The sequence below is a fragment of the Equus quagga genome, chromosome 7 (genome assembly GCF_021613505.1).
Source record: "Equus quagga isolate Etosha38 chromosome 7, UCLA_HA_Equagga_1.0, whole genome shotgun sequence".
NCBI classification, from domain to species: Eukaryota; Metazoa; Chordata; class Mammalia; order Perissodactyla; family Equidae; genus Equus; species Equus quagga.
In genome coordinates, this window is record NC_060273.1 from 120479049 (window position 1) to 120503223 (window position 24175).

Here is a 24175-nt window from a genome sequence, read left to right on the forward strand (position 1 = left end):
CCCCTGCCCTCAAGGGTGGGAGTAAAAAAGGAAATATTAATAAATCCGAGGCAGAATGGAAGCACAGTACGGTGCAGTGCAACACATTTCCCTTTGAACATTATGATCTTTTGATGTGTTTGCAGCAGTTGTGTAAATGTTAAAACCACAAGTAATTATTCTTTCTCTTCTGTCACGTTCTCTCTAATTTCTACTGTCTCAATATTTTTGTTTATAAAAATGACTGAAAGAATGAGCGATTGTGTCAATAATGAAGACACCCCCTCATTTTTAGCAAAGAGACAGCCCCCAAAATCACAAGAAGTGAACAATTAAGTGAGTCATAAATCTATCATTCATTGTTAAGTGGGATTTTTTGAAGATAGCAAGGTTCAATATCATTTTTATGGTGCAATTCAAAACTATCCCTTCAGTAAATCAGTACTCAAAGCAGACTGATATTTTGAGTGCCTTTTTGCACTGGAAATATCAGATTGTCAATTTCTTCCTTATTTGCAAATGGAGCCTTTATTCAGAGTGAGGGAGCAATACAAGGATGCATTCTAAATCTGAAACATCTGGCTTTTGTAATAATATAGTGGAAGCAGCCTGTGTTTTGGAATCAAATCAAAGCTCTCCCGCTTCCTGACAAGTCACGGAAGCTCCCTGAACTCAGTTTCCTCGTCTGTCAAAAATTGGGATGATAATGCCTGATCCACGTGACTGTTAAGACAAATGAGAGAGTGGCTTGCCAACACGAACCTACTTTCTGACATGGACTCTCCATCTTTGAAAAAACAACATTGCAATAAGTAACAATTCTTTCCTTCTGCCTCACAAACCAGAGTTTATCGTATGTGCTGAATGTTTAAAGTTCGGCATCTAGTTGACAGATAGACTAATTCACAAAAGATATGAAGCAAATCACATCCAAGGAACATCAGTGGTAAGCGGGGTAGATATGAAATCTATGACATAGTCAAGCAGAGGAGACAAGTCTCTTTTTAGAATGTCTGCTGCCCTCTAACTGGTACAGCCAAGAATAGTCTTGGCTTTGGTGTATTCTTAGGGTATTTTTCTAAGAATACACCACAAAAGACACTGAGGTTTCACAGGAGTTTCTTCATAGTCTAACATTATGCATTATTATATTATTCCCCTAAGAAACCCCCAGATAGAGTGGAGACTTGATTTTATGTTTAAGAATCTGTAATCAGGAGTCTTTACCAGGATAAGAATCAGAAATCTGATTTGCCCTCATTCTACAGTCGGCATATTGAAATTTTCATCATTCCCAGATTTCTGACCTCCAGATGTTTTGTGGTTGCCTTTTCCCTTACAGCCATCCCATGAAAAAGATCTTCTTTTCCCTCAAAAAAAACCTGATTGTGATTCACAACAGCTGAATAACTTATAGTTCCTGGCGCTTTTAACAGGGTTTTAGGCATTCAGGGCGAAGTGAGCATAGGACTGAAGGCTTGAAGGTCATAGTACTTTTCCACTGAAAACTATTTTAAGTGTGTTACTTCCAGTAGAGTAGTGGGTTGTATGAGCGATTCTACTGTGTACAATTTAAAGTAATTTTCTGTGAGAAGACATGTTTATTTGAGACAAAACAATGTCCTGATAATGGAAACTAACTTATCTTAAAACCTTTAAAAATCAAATGTAAAATTAATTGATAGTAGTGAGCATTATTATGTCTGTAACATCTCTAGTTTAACAAGACAGTACACAGTCATGCGCCGTGTAACAATGTTTTGGTCAACAACAGACCGCATATATGACAGTGGTCCCATAAGATTAGTACCGTGTAGCCCAGGTGGGTACTAGGCTATACCATCTAGGTTTGTGTAAGTACACTCTGTGATGTTCGCACAATGATGAAATCTCCTAACACATTTCTCGGAGCATATCCCCATCGTTAAGCTATGCAGGACTGTACTGTAAATGTTTTCAAAATTGTTCTAATGAAAGGAAAAAAACACCTAAGTTGGTAAAACATTTTGCTGAAGTAAAAGCAGAAAACTACTACATGAGAGATTCAGCTATCTGTTCAACTTAATGTTTTCCTGTGGCAGTTTGCTCCAGATTGCTAAAAATAAGATACCGTCAAGAAATTACTAAACAAAGTAAATTTTATACACCTATGTATTAGAAATTATTTTCCAGGTAACAACTAAGAGCAGATACTATAAAATACTGGGCATTTCACTATGGTGTTAAATGGTTCTGAGGGAAGCTGGTCTCTTAAATTGACAGTAGGTCGGTAAACATCTTTACCCTCTATTACAGGGGAGAAGATTATTGACTAAAATATTACAAAATCTACCTTTAAAAGTATATTTAATCAGCCACTCGAAATAGCACACTGAAAGTTAAACAGCTGCTCTGGCATTTAGTGCAGCTAAACCCAATATTTCCTATTTGTAAATATTTATTTATCCAGAGGAAGACCAGAAATATGGTTTGGAACATCACCATTCTGTGCTCTTTGTATAAGTTCAGCATCTTCTGAACCAGAACTGCTCTTTATGACAGCCACATTGACCATGTAATGTGTCCCTCAAGCTTTCACACCACCTCTGGCTTAGGGGGACCTTTGAGTCTCATGTCCTTGGTTTCACACTTCATTTGTTTCCTCTATTTTTCTTCATATTCCCGTAGTTTTAGAATGAGATTTGACACAGAAGGGTTTTCACAATCTCAGAGTGTAACCAGTTCTCAAGGATCAGCTCAGTGTTGTACTTCAGCGCATGGACTGTCGACACACTGCTGGGTTCAAATCATGGCTTCACCGTTTGATAGGTGTTTGACATTGAGCAAATGACCAGACCTCTCTGTTCTTCAGTATGTAACACAAAATGCTATTAATACCTCCAGGGTTGTGAAGATTGAAGATGTTTTATACCCATGTATAAAGCAAACACTTATACAGCACTTACTAGGTGCCTGGTACTGTTCTGGGTTCTTAATGGGCATGCTAATGTTGTTAATTTATTGGTAAACAATGCTATATAAAGTGTTTGCTATTGTTAATGTTATTGCCCAGTCATCGTGGTGATGGCTGCCTCAGGCGAGTTTGTGGGAGTCTCTGATTCAGATTACTTTTATGCTTCTCTCATGCTAATGAAATCATTACTTAGCTTTGAGAAGCCTCAGTATGATCGAAGGAACTCTAACGGAGTCATGACTAGAACCTGGACTGATCGACTTCATCCTCCCTGTCCTCGACTCCCATCTGCCTTGTAAATCTTCCCAACTCCACTGCCTCATTCAGACCCCATTCCTCATGTGTTCTATGGCAGGGGTGTCCTAACTAGTTCTCCAGTGGCAGCCTAACCCCCTTTAATCTATCCTTTCCACTGCCACGGTTGTTATTTTCCTAACATGCAGAGTTAACGACATCACTTACCTCTCACAAACTGACTTTGGGTGCTTATTTTCAAGAACATAAAGTTTCGTGTCAAGTCTGCAGTGTAAAGTTAACATGCTCTGAGAGGCTTATGTAAGCCAAGCCTTCTTTTCCAGCTTCTGAAAACCTCATACCCTAAAACACTGAGTATTTCATCTTCGTAGGAATGCTTGTCCTGCCCCAGGACACTTGTGACTCCGAGATCTCTCTGTCACGCATTCCCTCTCTCTGGGAAGTCTTTCTCTGAACCATCTAATAAAATCCTATTCACTCTTAAATTGCCACCCTTCCGCCATTCCCTTCCTTAGAATATCGTGCAGCCCATCTTTCGGTGGAAAGTTCCGTATGAGTAAATTATTGTTGAGGTTCATCCTAATACAGAGACAACCGATGGCAGTAACTTGCCAGTGTAGAAGAAAAGATCCAGTGTCTCAGAATTTTCTTTTTCACTAGGGAAAATTTCTACTTTATTTGATTCTACCACCCGCAGTCAGCTAAGGTAGTGTGCTATGGAACAGGTGCAACAGGTGAAAAAGGAGCTTCAATTAACCGTCTCTAAGCAAATTTAGTAGGGGGCACTTGCGCGATTTCCTGACTTTCATATTATATGGCTGATAAGCAGTTTGTCTCAGTGGTATATACTTGGTTATCACTATCTAATTTTTACCTAAAATATAAACATTCCTCAAGTAGTGTAAGGAGGAGAGACTGTCAGTGTTTGAAATTAGCAAGTTACACCTTCCATCTTCAGTCCTCATCTCACATTCCCTCAGTAACTTAACTTTTAGTGTCATTCCTGAATAATCCCTGATTTTTCCAGCATAGTCTGCATATCTGTTTTGTGGGCATCTGAAACACTTAACTAGTATTCTGGGTAGTTACCACTGCCTCTAATTGGAGCAGGAGTTTAGACGAGTGTCAGTGCAAGGCCGGCTGAAGTTATTTGAAAGGCATCATGAAAGAGTTGGGGCATTCGCTGATCCTTAAAAGTGAATTTGAATTCAACAGGCGAGCTAACACTGCTAGTTATTGAGCTGCTGGAGCAAAGACTCAGGCATATTCAGAGGACGGTGAGCTTGCCTGTGGCCATTGGAAGTTAGGTTGGATAGATAGAGTGGGGCAAACTATGCGCAGTTCTGAGAGCCAAGCAGGACACCGACCCAACAGTGTTAATTAAGTATGATCTGAAAAAGGAACTTGATGGGAGCAGCACTTTAGAAAGATTTTTAGAGAAAATCTTGGGACTGTGAATTACACTTACTGTCATACCTATGCAGAAAAGTTTGCATACAGCCTTAAGGAGCTCACAACCTTCTTGAAGCCCATCTTAAGGCCTGGTGAAGAAGCCTTCAGCTAGAGACCAGGGATCCAGATGGGGGGCCATTGAAAGACCTGTCAAATGGTGATGGAGGCCTCAGCCAGGATGGTGACAATGGGGACAGAGAGAGGCATTTCTGAGGAAAAATTAGCAAGATTTGGTATCTGAATGGATGCAGAATTGGAAGGAGATGACAAGATGACAATTTGGGAGACTTAAAAAAAAGATCGTGCCAATGAAAAACTTAGCCTTCATCCATAGGACTGGTTTCTGTTTTGTGCTTATTAGTTTTATATGCTTGATTTATAATTGAAAGTACTGGGGGAAAAAAAGTGAAAAGGCTCATAATGTCTAAACACCCAAATAAGAGAAAGTTTCAGAACTTTGGGCTCAGAGAGCGCTACATGCTCAGTTGAGCTCTGTGAGACAAGGCAATGTCCTCCTCACACCGTCTTAAGCCAGGAATATGTTCTTTGAATTTACAACTTCTTAAAATAGGAGTCAATAAAAAAAAGCAGCAAGTGTTTTCAAGTGAACTGAAGAGAAAAAAATTTTTTTTTCTCATAACACCACATTTCAAGTTCTATTTACACTAGTTTTAATATGAGTGTTTAGAAACTTGTAGCCAGCCGAAGTAGATTCTCTTATCCTTTATCCAAATCATATCATGAATGCTTAAATTGTTTTATGTGAAACAATATTTTTAATCGAATGAAACTATAAAACCAACTGACTTTAAAGTTGGTCTGTTCTGCATTTTCTTATAATCTATAATCAGGAAATCCACTCACTCGTGCTTTATAATTTTTTTGCTTTTAAGTGGTCAAGGGAATGTGACATCTGCATACAGTCACATCTAAATTGGTAATTGTCCAGGCAGAGGGTAATTTTAAAACATAGCATGAAGAAAGATTGAATCTGTGTCTTAGAAGGTCGTTCAGAGGTGGTGTTTCCCACCTCCCCAGGCCCTGGCTTTGAACGGGGCCGTCCTCTTTGGGGAATTTATCTTAAGGCAGGACATCAGCCCCAACGCGAGGCCATGGGGTTCTGAGTGAGGAGGAGGCCGTGGTTTCCGAGCCGGTTTAAGTGCAGGCTCTTCTTAGCAGTAAACCACACGCATGTATTCATCATTGATTTTCAAATGATAGGTTTCTATATCACTGGTTTAGGATCCACAGTCTTGCATTCCTGAATCTATATTATGCCAAAAGAATAACAACTTGGTGGCTGGAAACAGAAATGGTTATTATACGGCTCCAAAATGCTAGCTGGCACAATGTGCTAAAAACAGCAGAAATTCACCGGTAAAAGGCAGAATTTATTTGTTCTTAAAAATAACTTTAGGCTCTAAAAATATGATTTTAAGAAGTGTCATCATGGTTCAAAATATTTTACATTCAATATGTAAACAGCTTAAAATATGTGACTGAATCTTCTAAAATGGCATAATTTCCAAATAACAGGAAATATTCCAAGAGGAAAATAGAATGCTTTTCAAGTCAGGTTTTTTAGTTTTAGTTTTGAGGCATTTATTGGATGAAAAACTATAATGTATGTTTACTTTTTTTTTTTCCTACTGCTGTCCCAAATCATTGTTTAAAATGTGGGCAAAAAGACGTAGGCTTTGTTAGAATTTCTCAGAGAGTTTACTGTAGAAAATGTTTTTTAAAAAAAAAAAAAAAACTTCTCAGCGCCTCTGTGAAGCATTTCCATTTTCGTACACGGGCCCAGGGCTCACCATTATCACAGGACAACACATTTTACGAAGCGGTTTTACTTCCTTTTAGCAAAATAACTCCTCCATGCAAACCAGTATCTGCATCTACCGAGCCGGGGTTTTAGTTTCTTCTGATCTATTCAAGCTTCATTGCACTGCTTAACTGACTTTTTTTTCCCCTTCTTTTGAAATTACACAGCTAATTTTCCATTTGATTGTTTATTTAAACCAGATCTCACACAGGCTTAATAGATAAATGACATATGTATTCAGTGTGTCAGTCTGAACTTCGGCTGACAGGAAAGTATATGGTGCAAATTTTGTGTTGGTTTTCTCATTCCCTTTTTATCCAATAGACTCTATTAATTAAAACGAAAGCCCTAATATAGTCACCGTAATGAGTTGGTAAGACTCCTTTGAGCATTCCATTTCATCAGGCATTTTTCTAAGTGAACATATGCTTTGTGTGTTATTTCTCCTGGGGATAAAAGGTAAATATATTTGTTTCGTGTGATAGCTTTCATCACAGAAAACTGTCCCAGCTAATTGTAAAAGAAAATTTTGGCTTTTGACATGTTTAGCTGGCTTTAGAAAATTAGCTAATTTTTTTAAAGTTTTATTGTAGAAGAGTTATATATATTCAGATTCAACCAACATTTCTTAAGCAACTACTGGGTACTTTACACATGTTTTGGGGGTGTTTCATTTGTTTTATTTTGGTTTTTTCCCTCCAGTAATGTGGAGAATTTTATGCACAATCCAGTTGACAGATTTAATTTTGTAGTTATTTGTTATATATTCAGTCTGTTTATTCATGCATAAAATGCAACAGGTAAATGAATGGGATATGAAGAACAAATGTGCTCTACACAGCGTGCCTCTAATATATTCTAATTCAAAAGATGTTCCCATAAATTTCTCCCGAAATATACCTACGCTTTGCCTTCCCGATTCCTCGTCAGCTTTAGCTCAGGCCAACACAGGAGTCTCCAGGCTGGATCACACTGCCGGGCCCTCCTAATTGCAGAATGTCCCCATGCCAGCAGATCTCTCTGTCCACTTAGAGGCCTGTGTTATACCTCTGCTGCGCAACCTTCTTAAGTTGCTTTTCCACCATTTAAACCCAAGACATTTTAGCCTGGAATTCAAGGTCTCCAGGGCCCCAGCTCCATGTCCCTCTAGGGTCTCCGACACTCCTCATGGATTCCCTTCTAACCCGGCTCCTCAAAGTGTCCCTGACTGTGCTCTGTAAATTGCCACGTCGGCCCTTTCCCAACGCCCCATCGCAAGCTCAGAGATCTTACGATCTCTTCTCTTTTTTTCAAGACCCACATCAATTCCTTCCTCTTCCGTGAATCTTTACTGGATAATCTCTTCCCTCCTGGGAACTCATTGACACTTAATCTGGGTTACACTGAGGGCATCTCGCCCTCAGCTGCCTTGTCTTGGTCTGTACGTTTTACACATGTGTGTCTTGGGTTGCACTGAGGGATCGCAGGGCCTTTGAGGACTGGGGCCTTGTCTTTGCATCCCCACCGGGTGGCACACAGTATCATTCGTCCTGGGGTAATAGATAGTTGTGTTCTGCGATAATGACAGTAACAACGAGGTTTGACTGTCTCCTTTAGAGAGCTTCAGAAAACAACTGTCTAGTTTTCCAGCAAGGATTGTTGAATCAGCTAGTTGGTTTCTCTCTTTCTCTGATCAGAGGCAGCAGAGGAAGCCAGCAGATGACTTTCTGTGTCAGCTCAGGTTGCATCAACTCCCTCTGTAGCTCTTCCCGTCACGGAGCAGTATTTATGAGAAATGGAGACCTTCAGATGTCCATTTTTCTGTTAGTAGGGGCTAAACACCAGAAACCTAAGAAAACCCTTCCAGTATTCTCATTAGATGGCTACTCCTAGGCCCTGGTGAGTCAGCATTTCAGTGGAGCCATCATCCCTTCATTTCAGCTCCTGAAAAGGAGTCCTGCTTCTTTGAAGTTGTGCAAGAGCAGGAAAACAAGGCTTCGGGTTCGTACCCTGAACTTAGCGAGGAGGGCAAAGTGGACGGAAGAAAACCTTAGGGAGAAATGACTCAAAGAAAAGGGAACTGAACAGCAAAACGTGCAAGAGGCTACTCTTCCAGCCTGTCCTAGATGTTACAGTCTTGCTGGTCTGCCCTTTCTTCATTGAAGGACATACAGACACAGAATAAAACCCAAACCACTGAACTGAAAGATGAGTCACGCCAGCCAGGCCTCTGCCGAGCTAGTCAATGAAAGTGCAGGACCGATTCTGTACTTTGCTTAGACCCTGAACGACTGTCTGACTTTCTTCCCGAGTTTTTTTAATAGAAAAAAAAGTATATGCTGACTTCTGAGCAAGTTGATATCTATTAGCTCTCTTCTCATTAAAAGTTTTTAATCTTCCTTCAGAGGAATATTAAGTAACTAACTGATTGGGTTGCTCTTCACGTGGAGGTTCAGTCAGTCAGCCCCTGGACTGTCCCTCTGTGTTATTGTGTGTCTTACCCTCCTAAGCTTTTATTTTTAATCTCGTGGAGTGTATTCTCTAGAAACATATTTGAGTCTAGATATCCTCCTGAGTGTTCTCCTTGTTTTGTGTTAACAGGGAACGGGTATGGCAATCCCCGAAACTCACCAGGTCTGCTGGTCTCACCTGGTAACTTGAACAAGAATATGCAAGCAAAATCTCCTCCCCCCATGAATTTAGGGATGAATAACCGTAAACCAGATCTCCGAGTTCTTATTCCACCAGGCAGCAAGAATACGATGCCGTCAGTGGTAATGCAAAACTCCATTTTAAATAAATGTTGATAATGTTCTGTATATGTTTTGCTGTTTCTGTCTTTGTCTAACTTTATGAATTACCTAAGTGCTCCCTGAAAACTAACACGTCAGTGCTATTGCTGGAGCCCTGTTTGAATTTAGCTATTATTTCTGGTCACTGGTTTGCATTTCCCTTTTCCATGTAAAAGAAGTACCAACATCCAGGAAACTTCACTTTAGGACTGGGGTTCCAGGGCAAAGAAAACATTTCCTTTTAAGGCCTCCAATTTATAATTAGAAAAAAATCGTTATCTGTTACTCTGCTTATGGGGCATAGGGTTTGACCAATAGTGGAATCAAACTCACAGAATGAGATATTTCAGAGCAGATTTTTACAATTTTGAACCATTTATGTCCTCAAGGCGCTGGGCAGTGAAAAATCTTTTCCATAATTTCTAAATGAACTTTCTCCTGTTCGTTGGCAATTCTTTTCTTAGGTATATTGCAGTGACAAAGTTCAATGCATCACGTCCCCTGTGCACTGCCTCAATTCGTCTTTCCATATATGTGCTTCATGCAAATAGCTCAAAAGCAGATAGTTTTAAAGTCCTAGGCATTTCTAGCACAAGATTGTATTTTACATCAAAAAACGAAGTTGTGGCACTTGTAAGAAAAATAAACAAGTAAATATGAATATAAATATAAATAATATCCCCAGACTCTATCGTTTTTCTTTCTCCTGGGTCTGCAGAGCTAAGATGAAGATAATATTGTGGGACCATATTCAACAACAAAGAGACTTACATCGATGCTCTCCAAATTAGCTTCGCTTAAGAGCGAGAAGGTTTAAAACCAAGATTCAGGAGACAAATTTAGATCATTCTGCAAACACTTTTTTTTTTCTTTCTGTGCTCTGTGGCAAGCTGCAGGGTAAAACTGTCCTGCAAGCTGATTAGTTTATTATGGCACAGTACAGATTAATTTTGAATATCAACCAGAAAAAAAATCACATAATATGCAACGTTCCCTTTGGAAAAGACTGGGCCTAATAAATAAAAGCTCCCACAGGGCCACAGCCAAGCAGCGTGGGCCGTGCATGGCAGGCTGTCTCTCTCAGCAGATTTATTCCAAGTCCCTGAGACTGGTGCTTTCCCAGGGATGCTGGTCGGTGAGGTCTCTCCCTGGCAGCCAGGTGCAGCTTCCTCCCTCCTCCGGCAACGGGGTTTCCAAGCACAATCTTTTTTTTTTTTTTTCTTCAAAATGTGGTGGTGAAATAATGAACGTTGAGACACTGACCTGTGCTGAAAACTGGATAGATTGTCTTCACATTTGAGACAAACAGCTCATTAAGGGAAACAAAGAATGTCTTTGTAAGGAGTTATCTTGAGAGGCTGAATTTTAAAACTGTTTAAACTGTTGTGTCTGTCAGAAGATGCTTTTCCTTTGGTTGAGAAGATTTTGCCCAATTATAAATATTTACAAACACTAATTAATAAAACTCCTTCCCCATGCTCTCAGTCTGAGGATGTCGACCTGCTTTTGGTAAGTGGTGAGACTGCATCCCTTAAGTGGCACGTGCAACCGGGCCTCCCAAGTGACTTTTAGGAGGAGTGGTAGCTCTAGGAAAACGGAAGGAATTTGGAAGTTGCCATAGTGTGTCAACATCGATTATATTTAAGTACCGTTAATTTCAAGTATCGCTCACAGGTGAAAAGAATGTCATGTTATTTTTCTGTCTCCACCTCACTAAGTGAAGGCCATGTTTTCCATTTATTTTAGGACTTTATAGTAAAATTCTAACAAGCAAAAAATTTTCCTAAGTTATTTAAAAGCATGAAGATACTTATTTTTCTAAGAATTTAATTCTCATGTTCCTCAAATTTCTGTGAATCTTTAATGTCCTTGCTGTAAGGAGTTACATATGCACGTTAGCTGCTTTGCCATCTAGTTGGAGGGAAGTTTAGAAGAATCTGAAAAAAGTGGTCAGAGCACCACCTACTGGTCAGAATATAGCATGAAACACTACCTGATGTGCTTGCTGTATATATAGAACTGAGCATTAAAAGCACCATGGTTGATTTTAATTTTTAAAAAAATTTGCATTTGAATAAAAACTGAAACAATGGAAGTACAGTATACATATTTCATCAGTTTTCAACATAGTCTGTTTTTACCCATAATAAAGCTATGGTACTTGTTACTAGTTCAGTTGCCTAGGAGATACTGATGTAATGGGTTACTATGGCAACAACTGGTCTCTTGAAGGATTGTAAATGATAGGGTTGGCAGAGTTCATAGAGACACATGTTAAATGATTAATTTCATGAGATTTGTACCAAGTTATCTCTTTATGTGCAAAACTAATACTGAAATCTAATATTTTTAACTTTTTAAAAAATTCCATCAGTAATGTCTTTTTATTTACTTTAAAAGAATCAAAGGATAAACAACTCCCAGTCTGCTCAGTCATTGGCTACCCCAGTGGTTTCCGTAGCAACTCCTACTTTACCAGGACAAGGGATGGGAGGCTATCCATCAGCCATTTCAACAACATATGGTACCGGTGAGTAGCTTTGCCATGTTCAAATAGTACATTAAATACTTTTTATTAAAAAGCAAAATGAAAAAGATATTACTTTTTCATCTGTTAGAAATCTTTATTTAGTACCTGTAGTGTCCAGAGCACTATACTGTTACCTATTTGTTACCAGGACAAAATGAATATCCACATTTTTCTTTCTTAAGTGACTGAAAATTTTATTAACCCAACCTGAATTCAGTATAGAAGAGCAATTTGCAGGAAAATGAGCTGTTATTTCTTTCATGTAATAGCTCACTTTCTTTGGATTGTTTAAAAAACATTTCTAGATCATCAAGTATGTATATACTGTAATACCAGATTGAAGTTCCAATAAACTAGAATTTTAGGCTATACTACTTTGAAGTTTTCATGGAATTTTTGGTATATGGTATCTCTCTTTTAAATAAAGATTGATCCTAATGTTTTATCTCCCTCTCCCCACCAAAATAAAAAAGGTTTATAACAATCATTAAATAATACTGATAGAATATTTAAAAACTGAAAATGTTTATTCTATTCACCATTTGATAATTTCCAAATTACCCTTATTGCTTTATTCTTTGATCTAGAGTACTCTCTGAGTAGTGCAGACCTGTCTTCTCTGTCTGGGTTCAACACGGCCAGCGCGCTCCATCTTGGGTCAGTAACTGGCTGGCAACAGCAACACCTACATAACATGCCGCCGTCCGCCCTCAGTCAGCTGGGGTAAGCAATACTACTTCTTTTAGAATACGCTTTCAGAATGCATTTTTAAATGACAAATGGCAGTCTCTAAATATGCACTCTAACGTCCCGTTAGAGGATGTAAAATTCTACTTTATCAAAATCTGAAAGTAATTCTCAGATCAATACTTTTCAAGTAGCTTAAATATTACTTTCCTTTTTCTTTAAGAGGAGGGAGCTCTGGGATAATGAAATAAATGATTTCTCTATCGTTTTAAGCAACATTTGTTTCCTCTTCTATCAGTGATAAATTTTTATTTAGTTAAATTGTCAAATAGCTCATGTGAGACGTAAGATGGCATTTATAGTTTGATGTTCCTTAAGTTTTTGAGATATTTGGGAATCCTTCTCACTCAGCATAAACCACATAGTTCATGCTAGTGTTACCCTAATACTCATGGGATCAACTATCCCACTGATATACGGATTTCATATATTTATAATGTATTCATGGTATAGTTGTATATTTATAGATATTGTATGAATATAAATATATATGTGTATGTACATACATATACTAATTACCTAAGTTTGGGTATAAAAGTAATTTTTGTTGTTTTCTGAAGTCAGAAGATGTGTATTTCTGCCCCCTTGTGGTAGTTTTGAAATATGTCTTTATCATAGAAATGACTTGTGTCATTTATCAATGGAAATGTTCAAACTTTACAAGGCCTGAATTCACAGCTCGCACTGCTTGTAAAACAAGTAATTTTTTTAAGTTTAAAACATGAACTGAAGACCTGACTTTAAGCTTAACTAATAACTCAAAAACTGCAATTAATCTTCTAAAGAAAGTACTAGAAGGATATAAGATATTTAAAGATAATAGGTTTTTATATTTTAGAAACATTCTATATGCCTACCCTACTTTTGCTTTTCTGCTGAGCCATTTGGTTAGAGTGGTTAACTAGTTCTGCATTCATATTTCTAAGGAGATAATGAGAATAAAACACTGATTAGAATAAACATCACTGATTGCTATCACAACTTCATCTCTGTTACCCCTCCCCCACCCCGTGAGCTTTCACGTGGACTTAATTTCACATAGATTAGTGCTCTGATTATGGAGTCTTCACCCATTCACCGATTGCTATGCACATTCTACTCACTAATCACTATTGTTGAAAATCTAACCTCTCATGTAAATAATAGAATAAATTCACTGGACACTCTTGCTCTGCTTTCTTGAGAGGTGAACTTCGAAAATACATTAAATATTGATCAGCAACAGTGTTTCTTTCTTTAGGATAACACTTAAATTTCCTCAGAAATGTTAACTCTCCAAGTAGACATTCATTGCAATAACTTTTTCAGGTTAATTATCACTAAGTACATCACACCATCCAGGCAATCTTAAAATACACACATGCGGCGTTGTACTTCTGTGGCTCAGCAGGGACTCCACTGTACATGCTTCTTGTCAAAAAGAAAGGTAGCTGTTCACGTCACATTTTTCACAATATTCATCCATTAAAAGACTAGATTTCCTTAGAAATTATCAATGTCAAAAGCCATATTATTTTCTCTGAATGTGGCTTTCTTTTTTCTTTTGTTTTCAGTAACAGCTGACAATTTGCATTTTTGCATAGAAAATACATATTTATTTACATATTTTAAGTATATTACTATTTTAAAATTCTCTTCTATGTCACGGGAAGAATCTATTTCTCCATCATCCTTTATAGAGGCTTCAGTAAAAGAGAAAGGAGTGACAGCCCTGGACTAGAGAGGAACTTAATTACAACAGCCAGGGATGAAGCATTTTGTTTAGTTCCGGTTTCTTTCAACACCGATTGTCATGGTGCATGATTTGACTCTGAATTTAGTCTATGAGTTTTTATTGCACTTAATCACTTCCCTTATCCCTCAAATAGATACCCCTTCCAGTCATTCTAATTGTGGCCTGCCTTCCTTCTTTCCTCCTTTCCTTCCTTCCTTCCTTCTTTCCTCTCTCTCTTTCTTTCTCTCCCTCTCTCTCTCACACAAACACAGTAGTTTTCAAAGGTTGCCTCAAATGGATTGGCTCATGTTCGCACAATTAAATCTTAAACCGTTTTTTAAAAATCCCAAGTTGTAATATTTATGTAAAATAAGTAGTACCAGCTGCCTAAATTCCTTATAGTGTAAATCAATTTTTAAAATCAATATTTTTCCAAGTCAAAGTAGCCTCATATACTTGTGTGGTGGATTCACATTCTTTTGGAGAAATGCAGTGTTCAAAGCAGAGTAGGGCCTGGCCCCATGGCCAAGTGGTTAAGTTTCTGTCCTCTGCTTCGCTGGCCCAGGGTTTGCTGGTTCTGATGCTGTGCATGGACCTACAAACCGCTCATCAAGCCATGCTGTGGGGGCATCCCACATAAAGGAATTAGAATGACCTACAACTAGGATATACAACTATGTACTGGGGCTTTGGGGAGAAAAAAAAAGAGGAAGATTGACAACAGATGTTAGCTCAGGGCCCACGTAAAAGAAAAACAGCAGAGTAAAATATATTTCAGTTCCACCAAAGTAGATATAGTAGTCCCCCTTATCCGTGGGGGATATGTTCCACCACCCCCAGTGGATGCCTGAAACTGAGGATGGTACCAAACCCCATATATACTATGTTTTTTCCTATACATACATACCTATAATAAAGTGTAATTTATCAATTAGGCACAGTAAGAAACTAACAACAATAACTTCTCTTTGGCACCTCTGAATTGCCAGCATCACTACTCCTGAGCTTTTGGGCCATTATTAAATAAAATAAGGGTTCCTTGAACACAAGCACTGTGATACCACAGCAGTTGATCTGATTGCGGAGATGGCTACTAGGTGACTAATGGCCAGTAGAGCGAGTAGCATATACAGCGTGGAAACACTGGACAAAGGGATGATCCACGTCTGGGGCAAGACAAAGCCAGATGGTGCAAGATTTCATCATGCTACTCAGATGGCATGCAATTTAAAACTTATGAATTGTGTATTTCTGGAATTTTCCATTTAATATTTTTGGACAGATTTTGACCACGTGTAACTAAAACCATGGAAAGCGAAACGGGGGATAAGGGGGACTACTGTATTTCCAGCAACCCAAGAGGGTCACTACAATTCTTTCTCAAAATTAAAAACATATAAAAGAGCTCTTTGTATTTTATTCATGGAAATACCTTTAAGTCTTCAAAGCTGTCCTCTTAACACTATCTAGTATCTGATCTTATCTAATCAAGTTAGATAAACAGCATAAACTGATTTGATGTAGGGAGCAGAGATGACCGGCAGAAGGAACTTGCCATCAAAAGTTAGTGAAAGTCATTTGAATACTAATATTTGAGGAATTGACCCTCAAATTTTTTGATGTTTTACTCCTACCACCACAAAAAAGGGCAAGCTGTTTTCTGGAAGCATTTATGTACATCATTTTTGTTGATGTGGGTGTTCAGTACATACTGAGAGAGATAACTTTAAGTAAAGATGACTTCTAAAAGGTTAGGTTAAATATAGTTCGATAGTCTAATTTCCAGGCGGAGGCAGGAAGAAATGTGAATAAAACTACCCAGTCACATTTCATTTCTGAACAATTATACAGCAGGGTAGGTGTTTCCCAGTTGGAAGACATCTGTGGTAGATTAAAACCTGCAGCAGGATTTGCTGTGGGCAACTCGCATATCTGGCTTCTGTCTCCCCACCCACCTCTTTATCACCCACACATATGAAGTATTTCACAATTCTCTGTGTCTACAAAGATTTCGTTCTCAAGAACGAGTAGACCGACATGCTTACATCTGAATCTAGCTTATATACAGCTAAGAGACTTTTAGTGCTCCTTTTTCTTTTCAAGAAAATATTTCTTTGATAACAGAGACTAGCCAACTAAATTTCATTCTACTTTGAATCCTATACCACAGTATAATGAAGCTGAATCTAAAATATTACTTACATTTCCTTACTGTGGATTTAGTGTTCCCAGAACTACTCAAAATGCTTCATATATGCTTTCAGTGTCAAATGAAATGCCACCAAAAGATAAACTTAGCAACCAGCCTGTTTGTTTAAAGGAAGGGATAACCAGTAGGTGTTTTAGCTTTTGTGGGGAAGAGATGGAGTAAGACCTGTACCAGCCAGTTGACATTGGGAGATACGCAAACAAGGAGATAATGCCCCTTCCAAAGCTGTAATAAAGAAACAGAATGTTGATTTTGTTACTTTTTGCTAAACTTATCCAAAGTAACTGCTTATTCTGCTCCAACTCACCAAATATTTTTTCAAATTTTCCATGTCACCCTGCCTGTGAAGACAGTGTAAATGTCTAAGGGCAGGCAAAAGTATTTATTGATATGCCACTTTATGTTCAGACTCCTAATTGACATTGGTTAGTAAACAATTGTGTGATTCATTAGTAGAAGCATTTAATTAAATCTTAGTGAAACAGTCTTTCTTATCCAGAGCCAGGAAAATTCTTCCTTCCAGAAATCAAAAGATGACTTCCGTGGACATCAGAATGAATCATTAAGTAACTCTGAACCAAGATAAAATAGTCCACCATTATGGATCTTTTTTAAATACAGGTGTCCCCTCCCCATTTTAACATCTTCTTGATTTAAAGATTATTTAATTAGAAGTCTTAGAAAATTAGTTTACTAGTGTAGACTGTAAAATAAAAACTACAAATAAATAACTACAGGTCTAAGCTAGTGACTGAAAATTCTATACACTCAATGTAGTATCTTAATATAAGTGCTAAGACTGCTTCCATTCTATAAGATCGTAAAAGCCAGAGAAAGAAAGGCTTATCCGGGAAAGACATAATTCTCCTCTATGTTATTCTCGACGTTAGCTCATCTATTAATAAGAGAAGGAAAGTAATTCTTTGCCAGTAGGTGGTGCTTTTGCATAAAACATCACTCAAAGATAAGCTCATTTCTGACTAATTTTATATCTCTATACATCTCGAGCCTGAATTGCATCTCCCAAAACGTCAGCCCCAAGTTACTCCACCTTTTCCTCTGAAACATATACCCATTTTCTCGCTGCTGATAAGGACATTTTTAATGCCGTCCAATTCTCCCCATTCGAAACTAACATAATCACATACGCGAGAAGGTGGACTTGCTCTCCTTTGTTTAAAATGGGTGTGTCTGTATGGATCATTCTTTACTGTGACTCTTCCTCAGTTAAAGAGATTTCTGTACTTTCTTGACCCATATGGGCAAGTAATGCTGACTCTAGCCATGCATGTCAGTGCAATCAGAATGTAAGAACGGCACAAACATCTTAAAATTGATATCAGCAATGTTACTATGGTTTATCCTGATCAAAGTCATTGTGATTGTTTATCTACACTGAAGAGCTTAAAGCTTTTCCCTCCAGAATTTCAAGTATCTAAATTCTCCCACATTTCAGAAGAAGGGCAAGTTATGCTCTCCTGGAATAAATGAGGATTAGCGGTTATATACACAGTAAAATCACACTAGATCCTTCTTGGCAACAACCTTTCCTTAGGCAAATCCAGATTCAACAACTAATGGCAGTTGTAAACAAGAGGAGAGGGTATCCGGAGGGCCACAGCAGGGAGAGACTAGCAATAGTAAAGGTGAGATAATTGTGGAAAATAGACAGTATTTTCATCTCGTGTAACTTGAAAGGATAGAGAAAGTCTAATCATTCAACAGTTTTAGTGGAGTAGGAAGTCTAAGTGTTTTTAAGCCGAGACTTTTAATTTCTGCACATAATTTTCAACCTCCCTCCTCCTTCCCTTTCTTTCCCCTCTCCCCAGCTTTTCATCAGATATGATTATATGTAGCACTTTATGGATCCTATTCATTTGAAATTCGAACTCTCTTTACTTTCTCTGAAGACTATGCAATTTAACGTGTATGTGTTTGTTAAATTGAGGGAAAAATTTATATCCATAATAAACTTTTTACAATAGTTTTCAAACACAGGCATTAGTAAATCAAAGAAGTCTAATTCAAAAGCTAAACACTGTATCTTTAGTCTTGGATTATATTTCGAAACTAGTCTAGGGAGAAATTCCATGGACACAGAAAACGCTTTCTCCAGCATGTCTTGTTAAACCTTTCTGAATCGGTAACCTATCCGTTTAGGGAGCTTGTTAGAGGCTAGAGGTATTATTCATGAGGCCTGGACCAGTTAAATACTGTAATTGCTACCAGCAAACCAAGAAAGGCATCCTAAATGGCTCTGAGAGGGTGATGCCCCAAGGTGCTTCCCAGCACGCTCTCCCCGCTCTGGGCATGCTCTGGTGTCTATGCGAGTCTTTAAGCTGATGTTTTATGTAATTGTGAGTTCCTGGGGGCTCCAGGCCTCCTCCATCTGTAACTGGGTTTCCTTTCCTCCTACAGAGCTTGCACTAGCACTCATTTATCTCAGAGTTCAAATCTCTCCCTGCCTTCTACTCAAAGCCTCAACATCAAGTCAGAACCTGTTTCTCCTCCTAGAGACCGTACCACCACCCCTTCGAGATACCCACAACACACGCGCCACGAGGCGGGGAGATCTCCTGTTGACAGCTTGAGCAGCTGTAGCAGTTCGTACGACGGGAGCGACCGAGAGGATCACCGGAACGAATTCCACTCCCCCATTGGACTCACCAGACCTTCGCCGGACGAAAGGGAAAGCCCCTCAGTCAAGCGCATGCGACTCTCTGAAGGATGGGCAACATGATCAGATTATTACTTAATAGTTTTTTTTTCTTGCAGTGTGTGTGTGTGCTATACCTTAATGGGGAAGGGGGGTCGATATGCATTATATGTGCTGTGTGTGGAAAAAAAAAAGTCAGGTACTCTGTTTTGTAAAAGTACTTTTAAATTGCCTCAGTGATACAGTATAAAGATAAACAGAAATGCTGAGATAAGCTTAGCACTTGAGTTGTACAACAGAACACTTGTACAAAATAGATTTTAAGGCTAACTTCTTTTCACTGTTGTGCTCCTTTGCAAAATGTATGTTACAATAGATAGTGTCATGTTGCAGGTTCAACGTTATTTACATGTAAATAGACAAAAGGAAACATTTGCCAAAAGCGGCAGATCTTTACTGAAAGAGAGAGCAGCTGTTATGCAACATATAGAAAAATGTATAGATGTTTTGGACAGACCCGGCAAAGGGTGGCCATTGGTAAATGTTAGGAACACACCAGGTCACCAACATCCTGAGAACGCTCACAAACCTGCAGGCATATCATTGGCGTATGGCACTCATTAAAAAGGATCAACAACCATTAAAAGAGGACCATACCTATTTTTAAAAATGTGGAGTTTGAGGGCTAACGTATTTAATTAAATAAATAAATAAATCTGGGTCTGCATCTCTTATTAAATAAAAATATAAAAATATGTACATTACATTTTGCTTATTTTCATATAAAAGGTAAGACAGAGTTTGCAAAGCATTTGTGGCTTTTTGTAGTTTACTTAAGCCAAAATGTGTTTTTTTCCCCCTTGATAAGCTTCGCTAATATTTTAAACAGTCCTGTAAAAAACCAAAAAGGACTTTTTGTATAGAAAGCACTACCCTAAGCCATGAAGAACTCCGTGCTTTGCTAACCAAGATAACTGTTTTCTCTTTGTAGAAGTTTTGTTTTTGAAATGTGTATTTCTAATTATATAAAATATTAAGAATCTTTTAAAAAATCTGTGAAATTAACATGCTTGTGTATAGCTTTCTAATATATATAATATTATGGTAATAGCAGAAGTTTTGTTATCTTAATAGTGGGAGGGGGGTATATTTGTGCAGTTGCACATTTGAGTAACTATTTTCTTTCTGTTTTCTTTTACTCTGCATACATTTTATAAGTTCAAGGTCAGCTCTCAAAAGGATAACCTGTGGGATTAGAACATATCACATTGCGACACCCTAAATTGTTTTTAATACATTCGTAATCTATTGGGTCAACTGACATCCATTGTATATACTGATTAGTTTCTTTCACGCTCCTTTTTGTTTTTGTTTTTGCATTCTTATCAAGTGCAGGGCCCCTTTCTGATCTCACCATTTCACCATGCATCTTGGAATTCAGTAAGTGCATCCCCTGACTTGCCCGTATCCTCAATTATCTGGTTGATTTTCAGCCTAGAATTTGATATGCTTTTTAGAGCTATGCCCAGAATAGAGAAGCTGTATTGGGGCACATGTCCTGCAAATATGGCCCTAGAAACAAGTGATATGGAGTTTACTCGATGCATAAGTTATAAATTCCCACAGAAGAAAAATGTGAAAGATGGGGTGCTAGACGAGAAGGAAGCAGTAAAGGGATAGTTGCTTTGTCATCCGTTGCTCATTATTTTAACTGACCCTCAACAATCTTGTCAGCAACATAGGACTGTTGAACAATCCTGGTGTGTCAGGACCCCCAAATGTCACTTCTGCCTAAAGCATGTATGTCATCTATTTTTTTCTTCAATAAAGAGATTTAATAGCCATTTCAAGAAATCCCATTAAAGAACCTCTCTATGTCCCTTTTTTTTTTAATTTTTCAAGAAATAATGATGACTCTTGTCTAATATTTGTCTGTAAGGGATTAATTTTCAGACCCTTTAAAAAAGTGAGTGCCATAAAAAAAAAAGTTGATATATATTGTTTAAAAGAGATTTCAGTCTAGGAATGATTTTCCTTCTCTTGGAATGTGAAGATCTGTCGATTCATCTCCAACCATATGCATTGACATACACAGCAAAGAAGACATAGTTAAGATCGACACTGCAATACCATGTGTAGGGCATTTCTTATCTATTTTTTTCTTTTATGCATAGTTGCTTTGTGTTTCTCATTGTAAAAGGCTGCCGCTGGGTGGCAAAAGCCAAGATACCTTACTTAACTAGGCTTTATTTTTCTTAACTTGATCTGAAATTCACAATTAGACCACAATGCACCTTTGGTTGTATCCATATAGGATGCTAGCCTGCCTTGTACTAACGTTTTATATACTAAAAGCAAACAAACAAAAATCTATCAGCCATTTCATATATCCCACTTCTCAAGGTGTCCATGGAACATGAAAGGAAAACATTTATGCAGAGGAAAAACAGAAAACCATCCCTGAAAATACACACACGCACACACACATTTGCACACGTGGGGGGAAACTAAGAAAATCATTTTTCTCACCATAGACTTGATCCCATCCTTACAACCCATCCTTTTAACTTGAGATGTGTAAAATATGCAAACATGTCACAAATGTCCTTTGTCATTTCAAAACACTTTATCAATATCAGTAGAAACTTACTAGTGGGTGGGAAAGGGTCATTATGTGAAAATATGAAAAAATAGCCATATTAATTTTTTACCTGCAATTTGCCTCAGCAACAAAGAAAAAGTGAATTTCTAATGCTGAAGATGAAGTAAGCTAAAGTACCAGCAGAAGCCTTGGCTATTTATAGCAGTTCTGACAATAGTTTTATAAGAACATGAAAAGAACAAAATCACTTGAAAATGGATGCCAGTCATCTCTTGTTCCCACTACCGAATTCATATCAAGTGGTGGCAAGATAGCGAAGGGATAATCTGAGAATTTTTTAGAGATGATTTAACGAGAAGAAGCACAATTTTGATTGTGATGAGTCACTTTCTGTAAACTATCGCTGTCCATCTTTACCCTTAGACCTTATCTGTAATTTACCATTTATTGTATTTACAAAGCTAGTATGGTTTTGGGTTTTTATCACCGTAAATCCTTTGTATTCCGGAGTTTAGGGCAGAGCCCTGAGGGAATAGCATTTTATGTAACTCACCCTAGAGTAACATTTTAGGCAACATTCTTCATTGCAAGTAAAAGAACCATAAATGGCATTTTACACAGCTACACGTATTGTTATAGCTAGTCCTATTTTAAAAGATTTTTGGTAATATTAAGCTTAAATACTGGTAACACTGATGCAATATACGCAAGCTGCACAACCTGCATATCGTATGCATTGGTGCGTGGAAGGCTGTTCATTTCAATCTTTTTTAAAATTGTGTTTTTTAGTAAAATGGCTTATTTTTTCCCAAAGGTGGAATTTAGCGTTTTATAATGATGAATATGAAAATACCTGTCATCCTCAGATCATTTTAAGGTTAACTAAAGTGGAAATTAAAAAAAAATTCCAATACACTTCTTAAAAGAATGTCTGCCCTCTCACACTTTGATGTATTTGTTTTTCTTAAATGCCCATCTTTTAACTTAGAGAGATAGCATTTTTTGCCTCCTTGATCCTTTTGTTTGTTTTGCCAGAGAGTAAATGCTTTATATTTCTTTCTTTAAAAAAGAATTTTTTTTTTAAAGAAGCAGCAGCCACTTGAACCCTCAATAAAGGCTGTTGCCTAAGCGTGGCATACTTTGTCTGTTCCCGTTTGTGCCATCTGCTGTGATGTCGTCACTTATATGGCGTTAATTTCCTGCCACTACAGATCTTTTGAAGATTGATGGAATACTGGTGTCTGTTAGAATGCTTCAGACTACAGATGTAATTAAAGGCTTTTCTTAATATGTTTTAACCAAAGATGTGGAGCAATGCAAGCCACATATCTTCTCCATTAAATTTGTCCATTTTGGTTTATTTTCATAATCGGGTATTGCATTTTGCCTTCCCTATTCATACCTCAAATTGATTCATACCTCAGTTTAATTCAGAGAGGTCAGCTAAGCGATGGATTCTGTTGTGGTTTGAAGGCAGGACCAGTGTTCTCTCCGAGCAAAGTCGACCTGGGTCACTGCAGGCGTAGGACTTGGATTGCTTCAGATGGTTCGCTGTATCATTTTTCTTCTTTTTCTTTTTCTGGGGACTTGTTTCCATGAAATGACAGTAATTAAAATAGCTTGTAAATGAGGGCATACAAGCATTCGCAACAAATATTCAAATAGAGGCTCACAGCGGCATAAGCTGGACTTTGTCGCCACTAGATGACAAGATGTTATAACTAAGTTAAACCACATCTGTGTATCTCAAGGGACTTAATTCAGCTGTCTGTAGTGAATAAAAGTGGGAAATTTTCAGAAGTTTCTCCTGCTGGAAATAAGGTATAATTTGTATTTTGCAGACAATTCAGTAAAGTTACTGGCTTTCTTAGTGATGCAGTGTCTGTGGTGCATTTTTTTTAATTAATGTTTTGCTGTTTAAATTTATTCCACGTTATCATGTTTTGTAAAAGCAGCTTCTCCCACAAACACAAGTGAGCTTCCTCAGTTTTCAACTCAAAATTCTCAAAGAGGGGCATTTGTGTTTTGGGGTGAGGATCACTGTTCTTGGGGTGATATGTGTATTCAGCCAATGTGGGAAGTTCAAGGTTCTTGTCAGGTGGTTCAGCTTCTTTATTCTTTATAACTTGCTTAAATACACAGAATTTTCCAAAAGTCTTTGTGAAGGCACTATCATGCAATGTTAAATTATTTTTTGAACTAATATGTGTAGAAAGCACATTTGCAGATTTATTTCTGTTTTCTTCATCAAAATAGTTTCCTTAACCAAAAAAGATTGAAAGCATGGCCTTAATATCTAAATATTTGAGAAAATAGTGAATTCATACAATTTTAGAAACTATAAAATATATTCATTACCACCATTATAATTTCTAAAGGGAATATCCTTAGAAAGATCAAGGTAAATACTAATTTAGGATCTGAAAAGGAAAACAGGAAAGCTCTGGCCAACCACCTGGAGAACTTGGACTTTTGCATTCACGGT

General features: G+C 37.8%; 1 protein-coding gene across 10 annotated transcripts in view; it reads left to right on the top strand.

The window, feature by feature from the left end:
• Positions 1–23564, top strand: part of MEF2C (myocyte enhancer factor 2C) — a 166587-nt gene extending 143023 nt beyond the window's left edge. For 8 of the 10 annotated variants that reach the window (XM_046666978.1, XM_046666979.1, XM_046666983.1 and 5 more), the window contains 4 exons: positions 9042–9214; positions 11633–11762; positions 12350–12485; positions 18851–23564. In XM_046666978.1, the coding sequence (XP_046522934.1) occupies positions 9042–9214; positions 11633–11762; positions 12350–12485; positions 18851–19172 (761 nt within the window). In that variant the 3' untranslated portion in view covers positions 19173–23564. The remainder of the gene's footprint in view (positions 1–9041; positions 9215–11632; positions 11763–12349; positions 12486–18850) is intronic. The other 2 variants (XM_046666986.1, XM_046666985.1) reach the window with 1 other exon arrangement.
• The last annotated feature ends 611 nt before the right edge of the window (positions 23565–24175 follow it).